Source organism: Melanotaenia boesemani, chromosome 3 (assembly GCF_017639745.1).
Source record: "Melanotaenia boesemani isolate fMelBoe1 chromosome 3, fMelBoe1.pri, whole genome shotgun sequence".
Classification (NCBI taxonomy): Eukaryota; Metazoa; Chordata; class Actinopteri; order Atheriniformes; family Melanotaeniidae; genus Melanotaenia; species Melanotaenia boesemani.
Window position 1 is genome coordinate 15274167 of NC_055684.1, and position 17200 is coordinate 15291366.

Here is a 17200-nt window from a genome sequence, read left to right on the forward strand (position 1 = left end):
ATCTGAGTTTAATATTGTGAGCACATGTATACATTTTTATTTCCTGAACTGTAGAAATTTTGTAGAAATTAAAGTTAATTAACATATTGAAACTCATGTCTGGTTTTATGTTTGTCTGCACTGTACGTGTATGTAACAAGAGATTTAACTATTTTAGGGAGAGCTTTATTTCACCAGTCACAGTATTTGTAATATGTAAGATAATTTGAAGAGAGTGACCGGGTGTGCTAAAGATCATTGCTGATTATGTACCTTAAGACAATGTTCTTTTTCTTTGAAATGTTATGTTGAAATATGCTAAATATATGATAGCTATCAATATATAAAACCTGCAGAAATTTTTATAATTATAAATTAAGTTACTAGATACAGGCAGGTGGAAAATTGGATCGTTTTGTTATGATAGTAGAATCAAATGTTATTTCAAAGCGCATTTTCTTCCCCTTTTTTCTTTTATTTTTGTAACTCAACAAATACAGGGTGAAAAAAAGAATATTTCTGCTGTGATTGTAGAGAAATAAAACCAAAGTTTGATTTATTTAAGTGCTACTGAATTAGAGATTTCTTTCTCAGAGTGTGAAAAAATACGTAATGAAAAATATTCATTTTAATGTTCTACACATTATTACTAGAAATAAAAGATTTAGAAATCTTGTGTTTATATATGATACATTCTGCTTAAATGTGTACTGATCTGTAAAGTTATATGTTCACTGAAAAGTAAATCCATACATAGCAAAGCAAATTTGCCAATAATCTGAATATGAAAAGAAATAAAGCTTTTTTTCCCTCCCAAACACGTTTTGTTCACTATCAAACAAAATGCTTATTCAAAATAAGCTAAAAAATAATGCTGTTCTTTATTATTTTTATAAATCACTCACACATTTTAACTTTATTTATTTACTTAGTTAAAATATTATAAAGTAATATAGTGTTTGTCCAAATATTTCCTACACAATCTTTCACAAAAATTTCCAGTAAGGGAATAATAAAGGATTAGTCTGTTATTATTTTACGCTCTTTTTGTTACTGTTCAGTTGTCAATATAATATCATCCAGGTCTTTGTTTGACACTCACTCGCTTTAACTTGTTTGTGAGAAAGCTCTTTGAATTCCAACTGCATGGCTGAGAGAGAGTGTGTGTGTGTGTGTGTGTGTGTGTGTGTGTGTGTGAGAGAGAGAGAGAGAGAGAGAGAGAGAGAGAGAGAGAGAGAGAGAGAGAGAAATTACGCGGCTGGAGGTGATTGGTCCACCTTTGTAACACATGACCCGGAAGTGAAAGCGGAGGTCTATGTGTGCCTGGAGTACAGGGATCTGTCGTTAACGTTTCTGGGAAACGGTGGATTTGGGCTTGAAAAATGGACACGTTAAACAAACTGAAGCAGTTTGACGCTTATCCCAAAACTCTGGAGGATTTCCGTGTGAAGACATGGGGAGGAGCAACCGGTAAGAGGCTGTAATTTATCTTAGAGTAGCAGCCATTCAGACACACAGGGTGCTAGCTACTTCGGCTAACTACCAGGCTAACTGATTACTTTCTCTGTTAAATGGTCACATAATAGAAAAAATGTCAATATAGAACTTTGACATCCCTTTAAAAACGACGGCCAATAAGGAATACCAGAGGATAAATGATTATAAGACTGGCGATTTCATTGTAAATGAGAATTACAGCTAGCCCATTAATAAATAAGCAAACACTACAGTTACCATTAGACCTTACTGTAGCTAGAGCTGTCTCCGAACAGCTTTGTCATATCCTTATTTATTATTATATATATTTTTTAGCTTTGTTTTTTACTTACTGACATTAGAAGTGAAATGTGTATAAACACTTTTAAAATAATAATAATAATTAAAATTTTTTTACATAAACTTCCTCATACATAACCACTTTCTACTGTGTTTTTGACTTAATTATAATTGTCAGGCATCTTGTTTGCACACAGAAAAAAATCAATTGCAATATATGTTTGTTTTTCTGTCTGTAAATTTCATACAAGGATTCAAACTGGAAAGTAGCCCTGTGATCCTTACTGTTCTGTTTTCTACTGATCTTTATTAATGGAAACTGTTCTGTTCTGCATATGGATGAAATTTAAGAACTGAGTTGACAGATACAAAATGAAGCATGTGAATTAGCTAGGAAAACTAGAGGTAAATGCCCATAGTCTTGTTTTCAGTGTTTGTTCACAACAACAACAGAAAAATAAAAAGATGGGGGAAAAAAATAAATAAATAAAAATACCTTAAGACCACTAAACTAAACTGTTTATCTGTATTGGGTAAAGGTAGGTTTACACTGAGATTTACACTTCAGAACATGAAGGTTACAGTAGCTGTATTGTTCTTGTTATTTTTTATTAAGTCAGTATCAAACTTAAAATTGAAAACAAAATTAAAAAAAATTCTATATTTTTTTTATATCTCAATTAATTTAGTGACACCTGCCTCTGCTTTTGTACGTTTGTGCTCATGTGTTTAACCTCAGCAAACCACTCGGGTAGTAATAAAATGATCTGTTGCTAAATTCATCTACAGAAAACAAAGCCAAAATAAAATGTTTTTGTTTTATTGTCTGAGATGTAAAGATTTGCTGCTTTCCTTTCTAAAAAATCATCACATTTAATACACTGTTATTCGCACAGATTTTTAATTAGGTCTTCATTTTATTAAAACTAAAGTAGATTTAAAAAAAAAAAAGAAAGAAACTGACAGAAACAAAGATTTTAACTGTAACTGAGCTTGTTAAGACCAGTATGAAACAAACACGGAGTGAATCCTACTATAATTTTTTAAATTAATAGTTAATTGCAGTTATATAACTTTTAAAGATGAACATATCTTGCTTGCAGAGTGAGGAGCTACAAAGGAGCAGAGACCCTAATGTATTATGTAACATTAAGCACTCTGTTGAATGAGTCATTAAATCACAGTTTTATTATTTATTTTGGTCAACTTTCAGATTTATGTCTAACAGTGTTGTAAACATTACATAATGTCATTTACTGACATAAAAAAAGGAGTTTTTATGATTCACTTTCGGACTATTTCTTTTAAGAAATGATAAAATGCATTCTTCAGTAAGTCATAATATTGTCCTCTAAAAGCTAAACTGATCCATCCATGTGTATGAAGCTCAGCTTAGTCTAACATCATAGAATAGTTAGAACCAGCATTTCTAACAGCCCTTGTGATTTCTAACATCCAGCCTTCTCTGTATCCCTGCAGTGACCATCATCAGCGGTGTCATCATGTTAATCCTGTTTGTCTCCGAGCTGCAGTACTATCTCACTAAAGAGGTACGTTCATCCACGTTATCCCATCATCTTACACCCTCCTCAGATTGATAAAATCTTTCATGTGACATTAATCTGACACTAAGGTAAATACAAGAGGCTTTACACCTGAAATGACTGTTTACCTTCTGATTTAACATGTGCACGCTGATCAGCTCACAATGTCATAGGATTTAATCTTAAACACTGATGATTCTGAGGACAGTTTTATATTCTTAGTAGAGCTGCAACATTTTTTTTTATTTCACTTCATCCTTTCAGTCATTATTTTAAGCAAAAATTTACTTGTTTCAGAAGCTCAGATATGAGGATTTTCTGCAAACTTTTGTGTCAGTTGCCCTGTAGCAGCAGGGTTAATGGGGTATTATACTATTTCATATTCCTTTGGGTTTTGTGAATTCCCATAAAGCGACCACCTCTTCGTCCATCCACACTTTAAGGGTTTTTGGTCGCAGTTCTCAGCTTTAGCAATGTTTTAGGAGAAGCAGGGACATTTCCTCTAACAGATCAACATGTGGCTTTGTAGCTTCCTGATGTGTGCTGCTCTGGCTTTATTACATTGCCAGCAGAAGAGATGCTCTCAGACTCTGCTGCAGTTAAAGCATATTAAATGGGACACAATCTACATTTGTTTATTCATTCTTTAAGTATTCATCACTATATTGTGTGTTATTGATAAGTGAAATGGGATTCAATGATTCAAGGTTATTTCATTCACTGTAGTTAAATAGATTTTAAACACAACCATGAATGCAAGTAGTGGATGTTACAGTATTGTTTAACCTTCATTTTGTCCAAATGAAATAAATCTGGTGACGTGTTTTACAACCCTGATGGTAGCTCATCACTATGGTTACAAGTCGTTTCAGAATGGAAAGCTAAAATTTTTCCATCAAGATATTTAAAACCTGTTTTTCTTTTAATTTCTTCTTAAATCTGTTTGTTTCTTGGGGAAACAATCAGAAGATGCATTTGTAAGATCCTTCATATCTTAAGTTAAAAGTTAAATGTGTACAGAAAGTTTGTGTTTTGTCTAAATCACTGAAAATTTGTCCTCGTCCTGCAGGTCCACCCTGAGCTGTACGTTGACACGTCACGAGGAGACAAACTTAAAATTAACATTGATGTCATTTTCCCTCACATGCCCTGCGCCTGTAAGTGCTCCTATCTGTCTGCCTTTAGAAACTAAGCATTAATTTCAGTCTGGTTCAGGCTAATAAGAAAAACCTCACCACCTTCTCCACAGATCTTAGTATAGATGCCATGGATGTGGCTGGTGAGCAGCAGCTGGATGTTGAGCACAATCTGTTCAAACGGCGACTGGATAAAGATCTCAAACCGGTCACCCCCGAGGCAGAAAAACACGGTAAAGCTGACTTTATGCTGACTTGTAACCTCTGACACTGTTCATCGGCATGAAAGGCCCTGAAACAAAGCTCGCTCAGAGCTGCAGCTGGCCCTGAGCACAGGTTTATTCATTTGCTAGATGAGCTGTTTTCTTTTTGTAAGTCAACAATTTGCTTGGATTGTAAGCTGCTTGCTTCTGGTTACTTATTTGAATTTTGTGTGTAAAGTTGATCTAAAACTCGCAGATATTTACTACTTTGTTCACTAAGACTGCTATTGCTGAAGGGGTTGTTTTATCTATTTTCATACACAGCAGAGAACTTCTGAATCAGTCTGACTGGATTAAACAAAGCAGAACTGAAAACCTCATTTAGTCTGAAAGATCAAACTAAACTTTGTTTTTATTAATCATTTAAATAAAAATGTTTTCTTGATCAGAACTTGGTAAGGCTGATGATGGCAAGGTATTTGACCCCACCACACTGGACCCAAATAGATGTGAGAGCTGCTACGGAGCTGAGACTGAAGACCTGAAGTAAGACCCGACGCCAAACATCACCCAGGCTTAGCTTTTCTTTTCTCTTTAAATCTGCATGAACTTGCTTTGCCTCTGCTTGGTGTGTGTGCAGATGCTGTAATACTTGTGACGACGTGCGGGAAGCCTACCGGCGACGAGGCTGGGCCTTCAAAAGTGCCGACACCATCGAGCAGTGCAAGAGGGAGGGTTTCACTCAGAAGATGCAGGAGCAGAAGAACGAAGGTTGTCAGGTTTATGGTTTCCTGGAGGTCAACAAGGTACCCTAACTCATATCAGTCACGTACTTATTTATTTATATTTAACTTAAGGTCCTACAACTGTGCCAAATTCTAACACAAAAGGTTGGAGTTTGGGGACATATAATCCTTTAGTTAACAAGAAAGTAGTTTTTAGATTTACATTTCTTAAACCAGTAATTGTCTTTAAAAAGTTCAGATCTCAGAGAAGTTTTTAAAAAAGACACCTTACACAGAATCCATCATGTAGGAACATAATTTGATGTCAATGAGCTGAGAAACCAAGGAAAAAAGACCATACCTGATTCCATCAATAACTGTCTCTAATTAGGAAAAACAGGATATTTATGTAGTGAAGTCGTATCCATCATAGGACAGTTTAAAGATGCCATTTTAATGGGTAAAAAAATCAAATTTCACAGTACATAGTGACCATATAGACATGCTGAATACATAAATATAATACAAATACTCTGTGATGTGGTTACTTTTTTCATGCTGCTTTTTCTCAATGTATTCCATTAAAAAAATATCAAATTATTATTGACAGCTTATTGATGATTTGTGCTTTCCCTTCCCTCCTATCTGTCCTTAGGTGGCAGGGAATTTCCACTTTGCTCCAGGAAAAAGCTTCCAGCAGTCTCATGTTCATGGTAAGATCAGCTGCTAATTAAACTCTGCTCATGCATGCACCTAATTAAAGGTTTTCACACCCTTTAATACTTACAAGTGTATACCAGTACCTATTAACTATCAGATCTGAGCTAGTGCCTTTTTCTTTTATTTTTTTAAAGGCCTCAACTTAAAGACTTATTTGAAGCAATGACTCAGCAACAAGTGCTTTGATTAAAAAAAAAAGAAGAAGAATTGATCAAGGCATTTGTGTGCTGATTAATTTAACATATTCCTATTAAACAAATGCTTTCAGATCATTCTCAGCTCTTTCTGCTTTGTTTCTTCTTGCCGTTGGTTCAGTCGAGATTATTTTAGACTCAGCTGTCAAAAAGAGATTTCAGGGACTTATTTAAAACAAATAAAACGAGTATTTAGCAGACTGAGTGAATCCTTGATTTAAAAACCTGTCAATTATTTCTTTTTCAGACTTTCTACAGTAAAGTTTGGTTCTTAGTTTACTTGTTTAAATGTTAACATTAGAATAAAGGGTGTTTAGAAACTTTTGATTAGTATATATGTTTATCAGTATGTTTTCACTCTTTGATTTATTCATTCATCTATTATCCATCCTCTACATTTAGTGAGCGTTATAAAGCATTTATAAAAGCTGGATGTAGCCACCTTGATGCCTTTCAAGGAAAAATAAGCTCGCCACCACTCGTCCACTGCATATGCAGGAAGCTCATCCCATCACGTGTTGTTCTGCATGATAGAATCACACACTTGCATGTACATAAAACAGCAGGGAAGAGATCAGCAAAACAACAGTAAACACTTCATTTGAAATTACACGTTAGCAGAGATCAGCCTTTCGCTTAATTACGTTACTCAATGTTTGCATATCATATGTGAAAAAGCTATCTAGAAAAATTAAAGAGCTTTATATGAAAATTTAGACAAGGTTAACATCTTAATTTTCACCAAAGACATTTAAAAAAAAAAAACATGGAATTCACCATTAAAGCTACAAACTCATTTTGGAAACATTTTGAGGTTATAATGCCAAGTAGGGTCAGTTCCTTCTAAGGTACAATTAAATGGTAAAAAAAAAAATCTTCTGTGTCGCTTTTTCAACTTGATGGAAAAACATAAGGACAAGGAAAGATGAGAAGGGGAATTCTTATTGATTTAACAAAATGAAACAAAAAAAAAAAAAAAGAAAAACAGTGGTGCTGCAAAAATAATCTGATTGCAACTCCAAATTTTTGATGAAATCTTTATAAATGTGGACAACCCAAGGAAAATACTACTAAATAAAAATAAAACAAATAAAAAGGTATATAGGTTTTAGTTTCCTCTTACTTGCCTAACAAGAACCCCGGCTGTAATAACTATATGAAAATAACCAGAGTGCGAACCATACCGTGGGCTTGGGGGGAGCCGCTTTTTTGCATTTCCTATCTTTTTTCGGCAAGTAAGAACATGATGCCAGCTGATATTACAGCTTGCCCCACAAAACATAAGCGTACCAATACATAATGGTTAACAACTCTTATGCAACAATAATACATAACAGGTGCAAATGTCCCTTGCAAAAAAAATTTTTACCACTCTTTTTGCGAAGATCAACTTACATAGTTAATATTCCCCACATATCACACACGTACACAGCGATGCTTGCCATACACAATATAATGAGCAATGATAGTTTCCCATATTGTAAATAGTTAAAGCAGGTCTTACCTTACCTTTTACGCATTTACTTCTTTTATTTTGTATTTAACGTAGATCTACAGGAAGTTTAACTTGGAGCGCCCCCACGCTTCAGTGGTCACAATAATTATAGCATCCATAGTCATACTTTAGGCTACAGTGAATTTGTGAGCAATCAGCATACATTTTATTGTCAGTATTATATAGCTCCCCCAACATTTCATAAATCCTGTTTCTAGGGGAGCTCATGTTTCATTAAGGGGAGCTATAGCTTCCCCAGCTCCCCTGTGGTTCGCACCCTGAAAATAACACAGAAAATTCACTGCTTCAATGAATATTTGACTTAAAGATGAGAGTTACCGAAAGAAATTTTACTATGTGAATGCATGATGACAAGAAAGACTTGTTGAACCTTGAAAGGTGATGGGATTTCTCTTTTTCTTACAGAAAAGAAAGTCCAGTGAATCTGGCTATAAAATTAGATTTGTTTGGTTGTTTCCAGCTCCTATGATGATAGTTGCAAGGCCATTTGAGTTGGCAAGAAAAAAAAAATCTTTCTGAACAAAAATGACTGAACAGATTAAATTTTGGGATTATCTAAGTCATTGTTTGCAGGAATGCACCCTGCTCGCTGTCATTACTCTGACCTGGAGGATACACTCATCTTTTAAATGGAGTCTATGACCAGTGACAACTCAGGACTTCAACCATTAATTTCTTAATAAATATTAGACTTCCTCTCATTTAACTTCTTGTTTTGGCATTTAGTGTTAAAATGTCTTTTAACTAGATTTAACAGCTCTGAATATCAGTTGTGATAATGAGGATGGTAGGAGTGCAGACTAGCTGATCTTCAGCTAAAGCTAGAAATAAAAAGCTGTTAGAAAATCGGACAAGTAAGTAAAAAATGGTTTAATAAGTTTTGAAAATTCAGAAACTGTGATTCATGTGACATTTTGCACTTTCAGCCACTGTGAAAAGAAATGAATTCAGCATTTTCGTTAATGTTGGTTTCCATTCAGAACAGTGACAGATTTTTCATGATGGAGTACAGTATTATGTACTACCAGCTCTACTTCGATACTGAAATGTTTTACTTGGGTTATGATGGAGCTATTGATTGAAGACCACACACTTCTGTTACTTTTGTAGACTGTTGCCTTGCCGTTGCACATCTCAATATTTTTTGTTAAATTTGTTCAAATGCATTGAATGCCTGATGTAACGCGGATTCCAGGTTTAATGGGTTGAATGAGTTTTTTAGGGGGTGAGCATTAAGTCACATGACCATGCACATCCTCTGTTGATTAGGGATGTCACGATTACAGATTATCTTGGTGCGAATTTTGTCAAAGAAATAATCACGATTTTAAAATGATCACAATTATTCTGAGTTAAATTCCCAACAATATTAATGTGTAAAACCACATTCCTTATAGGTTTTATTTATTTTCATCTTTTAAAGCCAATATAACAAAGTAGAGCAACCAAGAAGTCATTCCATGTAAAGAAGAAATTAATCCTACACATTAACTGGATTTCTCTCAGAGAAAACAGATGGAAAAGGCTAAACGACCTCTACCTGGACGTGTGATGCTTCTTTCTGGAAACTACATTATAAAAATAGTTTTGAACATTTCTTTACAATCTGAGTAGAAACAGGAAAAACATGCAGCTCGCTTTGACTTCCAGCAGTAGAACAGCTGTTGTTTGACATATACTGGAACAATGGAAATAATAAAAACAAATACACCCTTTTCTACGGACTAGTGTGGCGACTTAAAGCCATACACCTCAAGCTGGGTCGGTTACATTTGCACTGTCACAAAGGTTATAGTTTTTTTTTCTCATTGTTCTTGTTATGCTGTGAGATCAACCCGAGTCATACATGATTACAAAATAGTAATTAACAGCATTAACCAAACTACTGTGCATTTACCTTCAGCATAACAAGCTGCTGGTTATCCTACAGGTGGTGAGACGTACTGCTTGTATTTCCTCCTTTCTCCGCAACTTTTTATGTCCTGCTTTACAGGCTGCAGAGCCGTCCTCCACAAAGACACCTTGGCATTTTTCTTCTACTATAACCAAATAATTAATAAAAATACAAGTTATGTTTCACAAATAATCCTTAATAGAAAGTAACGATAGAGGAATCTTTACGATTTAATTAATCGTAGTTAATAATTGCAGAATGAAGTAATCGTGACATCCCTGCTGTTGTTTTTAGTTTCATGTGAGGTTATAAGTTAATCTGACTCGTTTATTACACATTGAAATGATTAGCAGCAGAAACAAGAGATAAGAATCACTTGGCTGATTGAACAAAAAAAATATCAGCCACATCCATATTCTGATCGCAGACCTCTCCTTCAGTCTGTGCTGCCCTCAGTGTGTTAAACCCGTGTGTGTTCGGGGCTGCACAGTTACTCTGACAGAGGTTAAAACAATTTGTTTTTAGCACATTTTTACTGCATCATATAAAATCTCCTGTTTATGGATGCAAGAGTGTTTTTGAATGAAACTTTTAACACTTAGAAACAATTCACTCACAAATGCAAACAAGTTTTTTTTTTATTTTTTTTTTTTACAGAATTTAAAATATAAATGCACAGGATACAAAAAAAAAAAAAAACACAAAACATTTTGTCAAAGCTGTGCAGCCCCTCCTGGAACCCTCTCACATATTAAAGTTGCAGTTTGTTGTTTATTGCACCATACTTGTGACTCTTCTCTCTTCTTTCTGCAGTGCACACTGTGGAAAGTAAGTCACTCCTTCTTTGCAGATTTCCATTTTTCTCTCCCAACAGCCTTTTTCCTGTGTTTAGAATTGAGTATTGATGGAATTTCTAACAGTGCATGAACATACTGGTGCAAAAGTTTGTGTCAGTAGTTGCAGTCCTGGCACGTAAAAAGAAAAGAGGATAATTCGTGGAGAAAAAATGTATATTACACATGAGCCTATTTAGATTTATAAAGGTTCCTTTGACTTTATTTAGCAGCATGAAGGCTGAGAAACTGCACAAAAAACTAGACCTATGTTTGTAAAAAGAATTTGTGTGCAGGTTTGTTCTTGGAAAGATGTAAACTCACCAAACTAGTGTAGCCTGATCTGCATCTTTGTTTGAGCTCTGCAGCAGCCCCCACCGCTGCTTCAACATGTTCATATGAACTGGAAGCAGCTCACTGAAATCGGGTTGACTTTAATGCATCAGCTGATTTTAATTTTGTCCACCTCATAGAAGCAGAGTTGTCGTTTGTACAATGTCACTCACACTGGAGTCTGTCTGCAACTTTATATAACATTATAAAGCTTAATCTTTTAATCCTGTTCACACCTTTGAGGGTTATATCTACTATTGATTACTTTTATCAGTGCACATATGACTGCATGTTACAGATATAAAAGTAATATCATTCACATCAGACTGTGTGATTACTCTGAATTTAATGTTTTAAGTCTTCATAGTCAAGTTAAGCTAAAGATCTAATTTTTACGTGGCATGTTTTGGTTTTGAGCTGATTTCCAATCAGTCGAATGGTTGTAAAAAAAAAAAAAAACCCAAAACAGCAATAAACTTGAAGTGGTCTCATTGTACTGTACACGAATAATTAATAAAAGATCAGCATGCTCAAGATATTTTAATTAAATACTAAAAAGTAAAAGATGTGGTTGTATCTGAAAACCATAATAAGGTACTTGATTCCACATCTCAGTGTCAATACCTGGACTGCAGTAACTACGAGTTCTGCCCTTCTCATCTTGTGACTGTTTTACTTCATTTTTTTCCATTTATATTTTCAGTAAAAAGTTTAAATGTTTTGTTTTTGCAGTACACGACCTGCAGAGTTTTGGCTTGGACAATGTAAGTAACAAGTGATGTTTTCAGGTTTTAAACTTAATGTTAAAAGTCACATTCTGAAAATTTATTTTTGAGTTTTAAGTGCTATTTGGTAGTTTTACTTTGGCAGCAATCTTTATTATGTACAGAATGCATAAAAAAAGCTGTTGGAACAGTTTGAAATTAATGTTTGATGCAGTCTTGTTTAAATAAGTTTGCATAAAGTCTACAGATAGGCCACGAAAGCAGGTGAATAAACCATGTTAGGACAATTTAATACCTGCTTCTCATTACACTTAAGTCTTTTAACTTTGTCCTACAGATAAACATGACCCACCTGATAAAGCACCTGTCTTTTGGTAAAGATTACCCTGGCATTGTTAATCCTCTCGATGGAACGGACGTCACGGCACCACAAGGTCAGTCACGTTTTAGTTTTACTAGTATCAATTATCATTGAAAAGCCTGTTGAATACCAAACTGAAAGGATTCTGTCTCCATTGGTGCAGCAAATCCAGGGTTTCTGGGTGAACATACAGGTGCTTTACACACAAGAGTGACACTAATGTGCCACAGATTTTTTTTTTTTTTAATCCAATCTTAGTTGTCGTGTTTGATAACCAGCAATCTAACATTATCCTGGACTCTGTAAGCGACACAAACTCTTGGGTTTGTTGTTCCACCATCAGAAGATGGGAGAGACATGAGTTCATCATTTCAACTCCCACATTAAAAACCCAGAATGCAGCACAGCTTCGTGATAAGTTAAAAGTTGGGTCAGGGGAGAAACCCATGCTTTGATTGGTCTAATCTGAATCTTAACAGTCTTGCAATGGTTGTTAAAAGACATACATGATATCATGTATGAGAGATGATACAGAGGTTATATGCAGAATGAGTACATAAGTGAGATTTTCCTACAAGATTAAATTGGTCATTTTGTTTCAGGTACGCTTGTAGCATCAGAAAGTATGACACATCTACTCTGAAAACCATTTGATAAATCTCAACTTTTATTGACAAAACTAGACTGAAGGTTGGGAGCATGACATCATTGAGCAGACCGAGAGCTGGGAGTTTAGTTATTAGAAAAGTCCCATTGCTGTATAGTTGTGTGAGGGTGCATGGGGTTATCCTCAGCAGCGGATGCCCATACCAATGGCCATGAAGGTCCCAAATGTCCCTCCGCTCTGCATCATGGTCTTCCCAACTCCTCCCATTAGTTCCCTCCCGCGCATACCGATCCTGGAGACGAGGGAAAAAGAAAAAAAAAAAAAAAAGAAAAAATGCTTTTCATTTGGTAAAAGCTCCTTGAACTATTGCTTTAGTTTGAATGTCTACTATATCAGAAACTGTCCAGTCAAGTCAAAAAAATTGATCAGGCAAATGTTTAGGAGCAATTATTTTAATTCAGTTTCAAACTGAGGCCATACTGTACCAATATGTAATGTGCCTGGATTAACAACATACAGTTCTGCCTGAACCTCTTCATACTCCAAACCCAACTCCTTACACAAGGCACAAAATATCAGAAATACACACTGTACTCTGAGGAGGAGAAGAACCACTTAGGAATACTTTAACATTAGGCTGAGCAGAGGTTACATTCTAGTTAACCACTGATTATTTAACTGGTATTCGATGCACTTCTTTTCAGTTAAGTCATATTTAATTTTTCATTTACAAAATTACTTGTGAAGGAAGTTGGGTTAGTAGTAGCAAGGAACAGGCTTTCATCTACACTCAAAACCTTAAATTTAGCCAAATGAGGGCTGGAAAATGGCCTAATGTATGAACAATTCATCACACTTGGAAAAATAAGAGTAGAAATTAGTAGTCAGTGCATCAAGATGCCACTTGTCCACATCAGTTGCAGTTTAACAACAGTTAGCACATTAATGGTTGCACATTAAGTCCCGAGTTACCTGAGACAGGAGAAAGTGCCAAACATGGCACCAGCAGCCATTCCTACAGCAAACCCCATCATAAAGCCCATCTTGACCCGATCAAAACAGCTTGGCTGGGTCTGGCCATACGGACCTACAGCTACCGGCATCTGAAGAACAACAGGACGTATCAGAGACCAAACGGATTTACAGTTTAACCTACATCCCCCATATTTTAGTTTCTCACATGATCAGAGCAAAGGCCTCATTTGGTTTACTTGTTGAATGGGGTTGAATTTGTAGATTGCTAATCATTTTGTATAAAATGACATCAGAAGATGCTGATTAATATCTCAAATACTACTACTTCACTACTAAATAACATTAACAGACAGAAGTCTAATATGTCAAGGATTTGGGACAAAAATTATTACATTAATGGGATAATAAGTGTTTTTTTTTTTTTTTAAAGTCAGTGTAAACAGTTTAACTGTTCTGCTTGTCAGCACATCTATAAAGACATTGCAAGACCCATATTAACTTATACATGATATACAAAGTATTGTTTCAGTATATGTGCATTTATTCAAATGATTGTGATTTGGACCATAAATGATATATATATATCTATATAGATATATATATATAGATATATATATATATAGATAGATATATATATATATATAGATATATATATATATATAGATATATATATATAGATATATATATAGATATAAATAAATAAAGCATTTTATATTTGCTTCAAAGCAAAAAGCACATTAATCCATGTATTACAGTCTCAATTTAAACAACACTAGAACGTACACACACTTTGATCCTATTTAGTGTTTACAGTGCAGCTCCGATGCAGTTGGTTTGCAAGTTATATGTGGGTGAGCAGTGAGCTCACAAGCTTTACTTTGCATGCATGCCGAGTTCCTAAAGTCATGGTACACTGAACAGTCAACAGTTTTGGGTTTCATATGGGCCTGTTTTTGTTTTTAACATATTTTCGGTTCAACTTAATACCGTTGCCATAGCTAGAGATTTCCAGTTGTGCTGCTGTCTGAGGAACAGCCTGGCGTTTCTGCTTATCTCTAATGTCATATATGTGCTAAGCTAACGTTTACTAAGTCCTTGTCTATATCTGCATTTTCCAATGTGTCACGCACAATTAAATCAAACATCAATTTGTCTGTTTACTTAAAATACTCGTTTTTTTGTCTTGTTGCAGTTTGTTGTCCAAGCTTAGCATGCTAACCACCTGGCTAACGTCACCTGTGGCCTTGACAGATTAGTTACGGCACGTTTCCACCCACACTTTGCGTACTGCTTTAACACATTTAATAGAATTCGTATGAGACCGAGCTTACCTTTTAATTATGTGGCTATAATGGGGCAGGTGACTTGCGTCTTCACTTGAGGATTTACGTATTTCTTAGCACAGCTGCGTTTAAATGCCTTTCTGGCCGACTTCCATAACCGGATAGAAGAAGAAGAAAAAACAGAGGAAGCAGATAAAGAGGGACACAAACACTGATGAGAAGTTAAACAGCGCCACCCAGTGGCTTTGTTCAAGATTACAGGAGCACGACTTTCCATTTAAATTTTTAGTCGCTAGCTGTTTAAATAAATACAATCATGTAATAAATAATCTTTAAGTTATCTATTTATATTTCTATTTACTGTATTTCTATTTTAAATTTAACAAGCATTTCTCTTCACAGCATCAATGATGTACCAGTATTTTGTGAAAATCGTCCCTACTGTATACGTGAAAACTGATGGAGAGGTCAGTCTGACAGGTTTTTATGGATTTGTTTATAATATATATATATATTTCAGCTAACATTCTTTTCTCCTCTTTCCAGGTGGTAAAAACAAACCAGTTTTCGGTCACCAGGCATGAAAAAGTTGCAAATGGATTAATAGGCGACCAGGGGCTGCCGGGTGTCTTTGTATTATATGAGCTCTCGCCAATGATGGTTAAATTCACAGAAAAACATAGGTGAGTTGTCTTTTTTTTCCCCTTTTACTTAACACTGTTGACATTTTTTCAAAACCATAAGTCTATAGCTTAAAAAAACTTGTTTTAGATGGTAGATTGGTAATTAGTTACAAATAAATGATTATTTTCAGCTCACATGGAGATTCGCATGTTGCAGTGTTCTTACTGTGCATTGTCATTCAATATTACGGTAGTGAAAGGGTTAACTTCACTTGTATATTTTTTTTCAAAAATAGAAGAAACGTTTAGATTTACAAAACTATTTGATAAATAAGAGTGTGGAAAGGGAATTAGATCATAGACAGCTCTGTGTGTCGTTTTTAAGGCAGCGATGTGAATAAAAATATTAATGAACTAAATAACTTCTCTGTATTTGCACAGATCATTCACACACTTTTTAACAGGGGTTTGTGCCATTATTGGAGGTGTATTCACAGGTCAGTCTCTCTCTCTCTCTCTGGTCATTTAAACTGTTGATCTGCGTATCAAAAAGCCAACTAATTGTCTCCTAACTCATCAGTGGCTGGCTTGATCGACTCACTCATCTACCACTCTGCACGTGTCATCCAGAAGAAGATAGAGCTTGGCAAGGCGTCGTAACAGTGCCCCCCGATGGCCTCCATGGTGCAACGCAGATCAAGACACTGACAGATGGACAGATGTACAGGAAGAGGGGAAGTTCTCCATCTTTCCGTCTGATGTTAGACTGAGAGAGAAAGCCAGAGGGAGACAGATGTTTCTAATCAGCCAGGTTTTAAATTCCTCGGACCTCTTCTCGTGCTTGTACAGCTCTGAAGAGGAACTGGTGAAGATTTTTTGAAATTTCATCTTTGATGTTAAATTTGAAGCCAAACAGGAGGACAGAGGCAGAATCAGATTTCTAACTCGTAAGCAGAGCGGAGGACGCCATGTCGATTTAAGGCACTGACTCCAGGAGGTTTGACTGGATAAAGAGACGTTAATTTCGTTCATCCAGCGTTGGTGTTGGTCAGTAATCACATCACATCACTACACTGAATGTTTGTTGGAAGATCTGTGGTTCAGACGAGTGAGGAACAGTGGACATAAGGACTTGTAAGATTTTGGTTTCCCATCAGTTTCTCACCTCATTTAACCCGGACGTTCATTTTGTTTACGAAGTACCACTCTGATGGAGAGACCGTGTCCCAGCTTAGTATACTGACATTACCTACCAACAGCTTTCTTTGGTTGGAGATTTTAAGGATTAATCTGGTACAATATTATACTTCTGTTTGGCAACAAATCAAATGAAAAGACCAAACCAGCCGACTAGGAGTTCATTCTCCACTTTCAATAGTTTTCACGTTCTTATTCCTCTGTGCCATAAAGCTTCACCATTATAATCTGCCTCACAAGACATGCACGCTGCCTTCTGTCTGTGTGACGGTTAGCAAAAACCTCTGCTACCGCAGACTAACACTGGTTGGTTTGTGTCTTTTTTAATGAGATTTTTTGACGACAGAAACAATTATGGCTATCGTATTTTTTCTCACCACTTCACATTTGTTTCTGTACAAGTTGAACAGGAAGTCAAATGTTAAAAGCAATGTTAAACGTCAACCCCCCCAGACAGAGAAGGCTGTAAAACCTGAGTAAGATGGGGAAAAAAGTAAAACCCCCATTTCACCAAACAGCTTGTGAGACCTTCTGACGGTTTGAAGCCGCTGACTTCCAGTTTCTTTTTTGGAGCTT

General features: G+C 35.6%; 2 protein-coding genes across 3 annotated transcripts; one reads left to right on the forward strand and one right to left on the reverse strand.

The window, feature by feature from the left end:
• The first annotated feature begins 1279 nt into the window (after positions 1-1279).
• ergic3 (ERGIC and golgi 3) lies at positions 1280-16989 on the forward strand. 2 transcript variants are annotated; one of them, XM_041979771.1, is made up of 14 exons: positions 1280-1449; positions 3235-3305; positions 4369-4456; positions 4549-4668; positions 5088-5184; positions 5279-5444; positions 6019-6076; positions 10501-10515; positions 11586-11617; positions 11916-12012; positions 15207-15271; positions 15351-15487; positions 15869-15924; positions 16008-16989. In XM_041979771.1, exons 1-14 carry the CDS (start codon positions 1362-1364, stop codon positions 16085-16087), a joined length of 1170 nt encoding a protein of 389 aa, XP_041835705.1. In that variant the 5' UTR covers positions 1280-1361; the 3' UTR covers positions 16088-16989. The 2 variants fall into 2 exon arrangements, with proteins under 2 accessions (XP_041835705.1, XP_041835706.1); XM_041979772.1 differs by lacking the exon at positions 10501-10515.
• romo1 (reactive oxygen species modulator 1) lies at positions 12585-14984 on the reverse strand. Its single transcript, XM_041979773.1, has 3 exons — positions 14853-14984; positions 13519-13649; positions 12585-12838 (listed from the first exon to the last, which is right to left on the reverse strand). Exons 2-3 carry the CDS (start codon positions 13647-13649, stop codon positions 12730-12732), a joined length of 240 nt encoding a protein of 79 aa, XP_041835707.1. The 5' UTR covers positions 14853-14984; the 3' UTR covers positions 12585-12729.
• Positions 16990-17200: the final 211 nt, after the last annotated feature.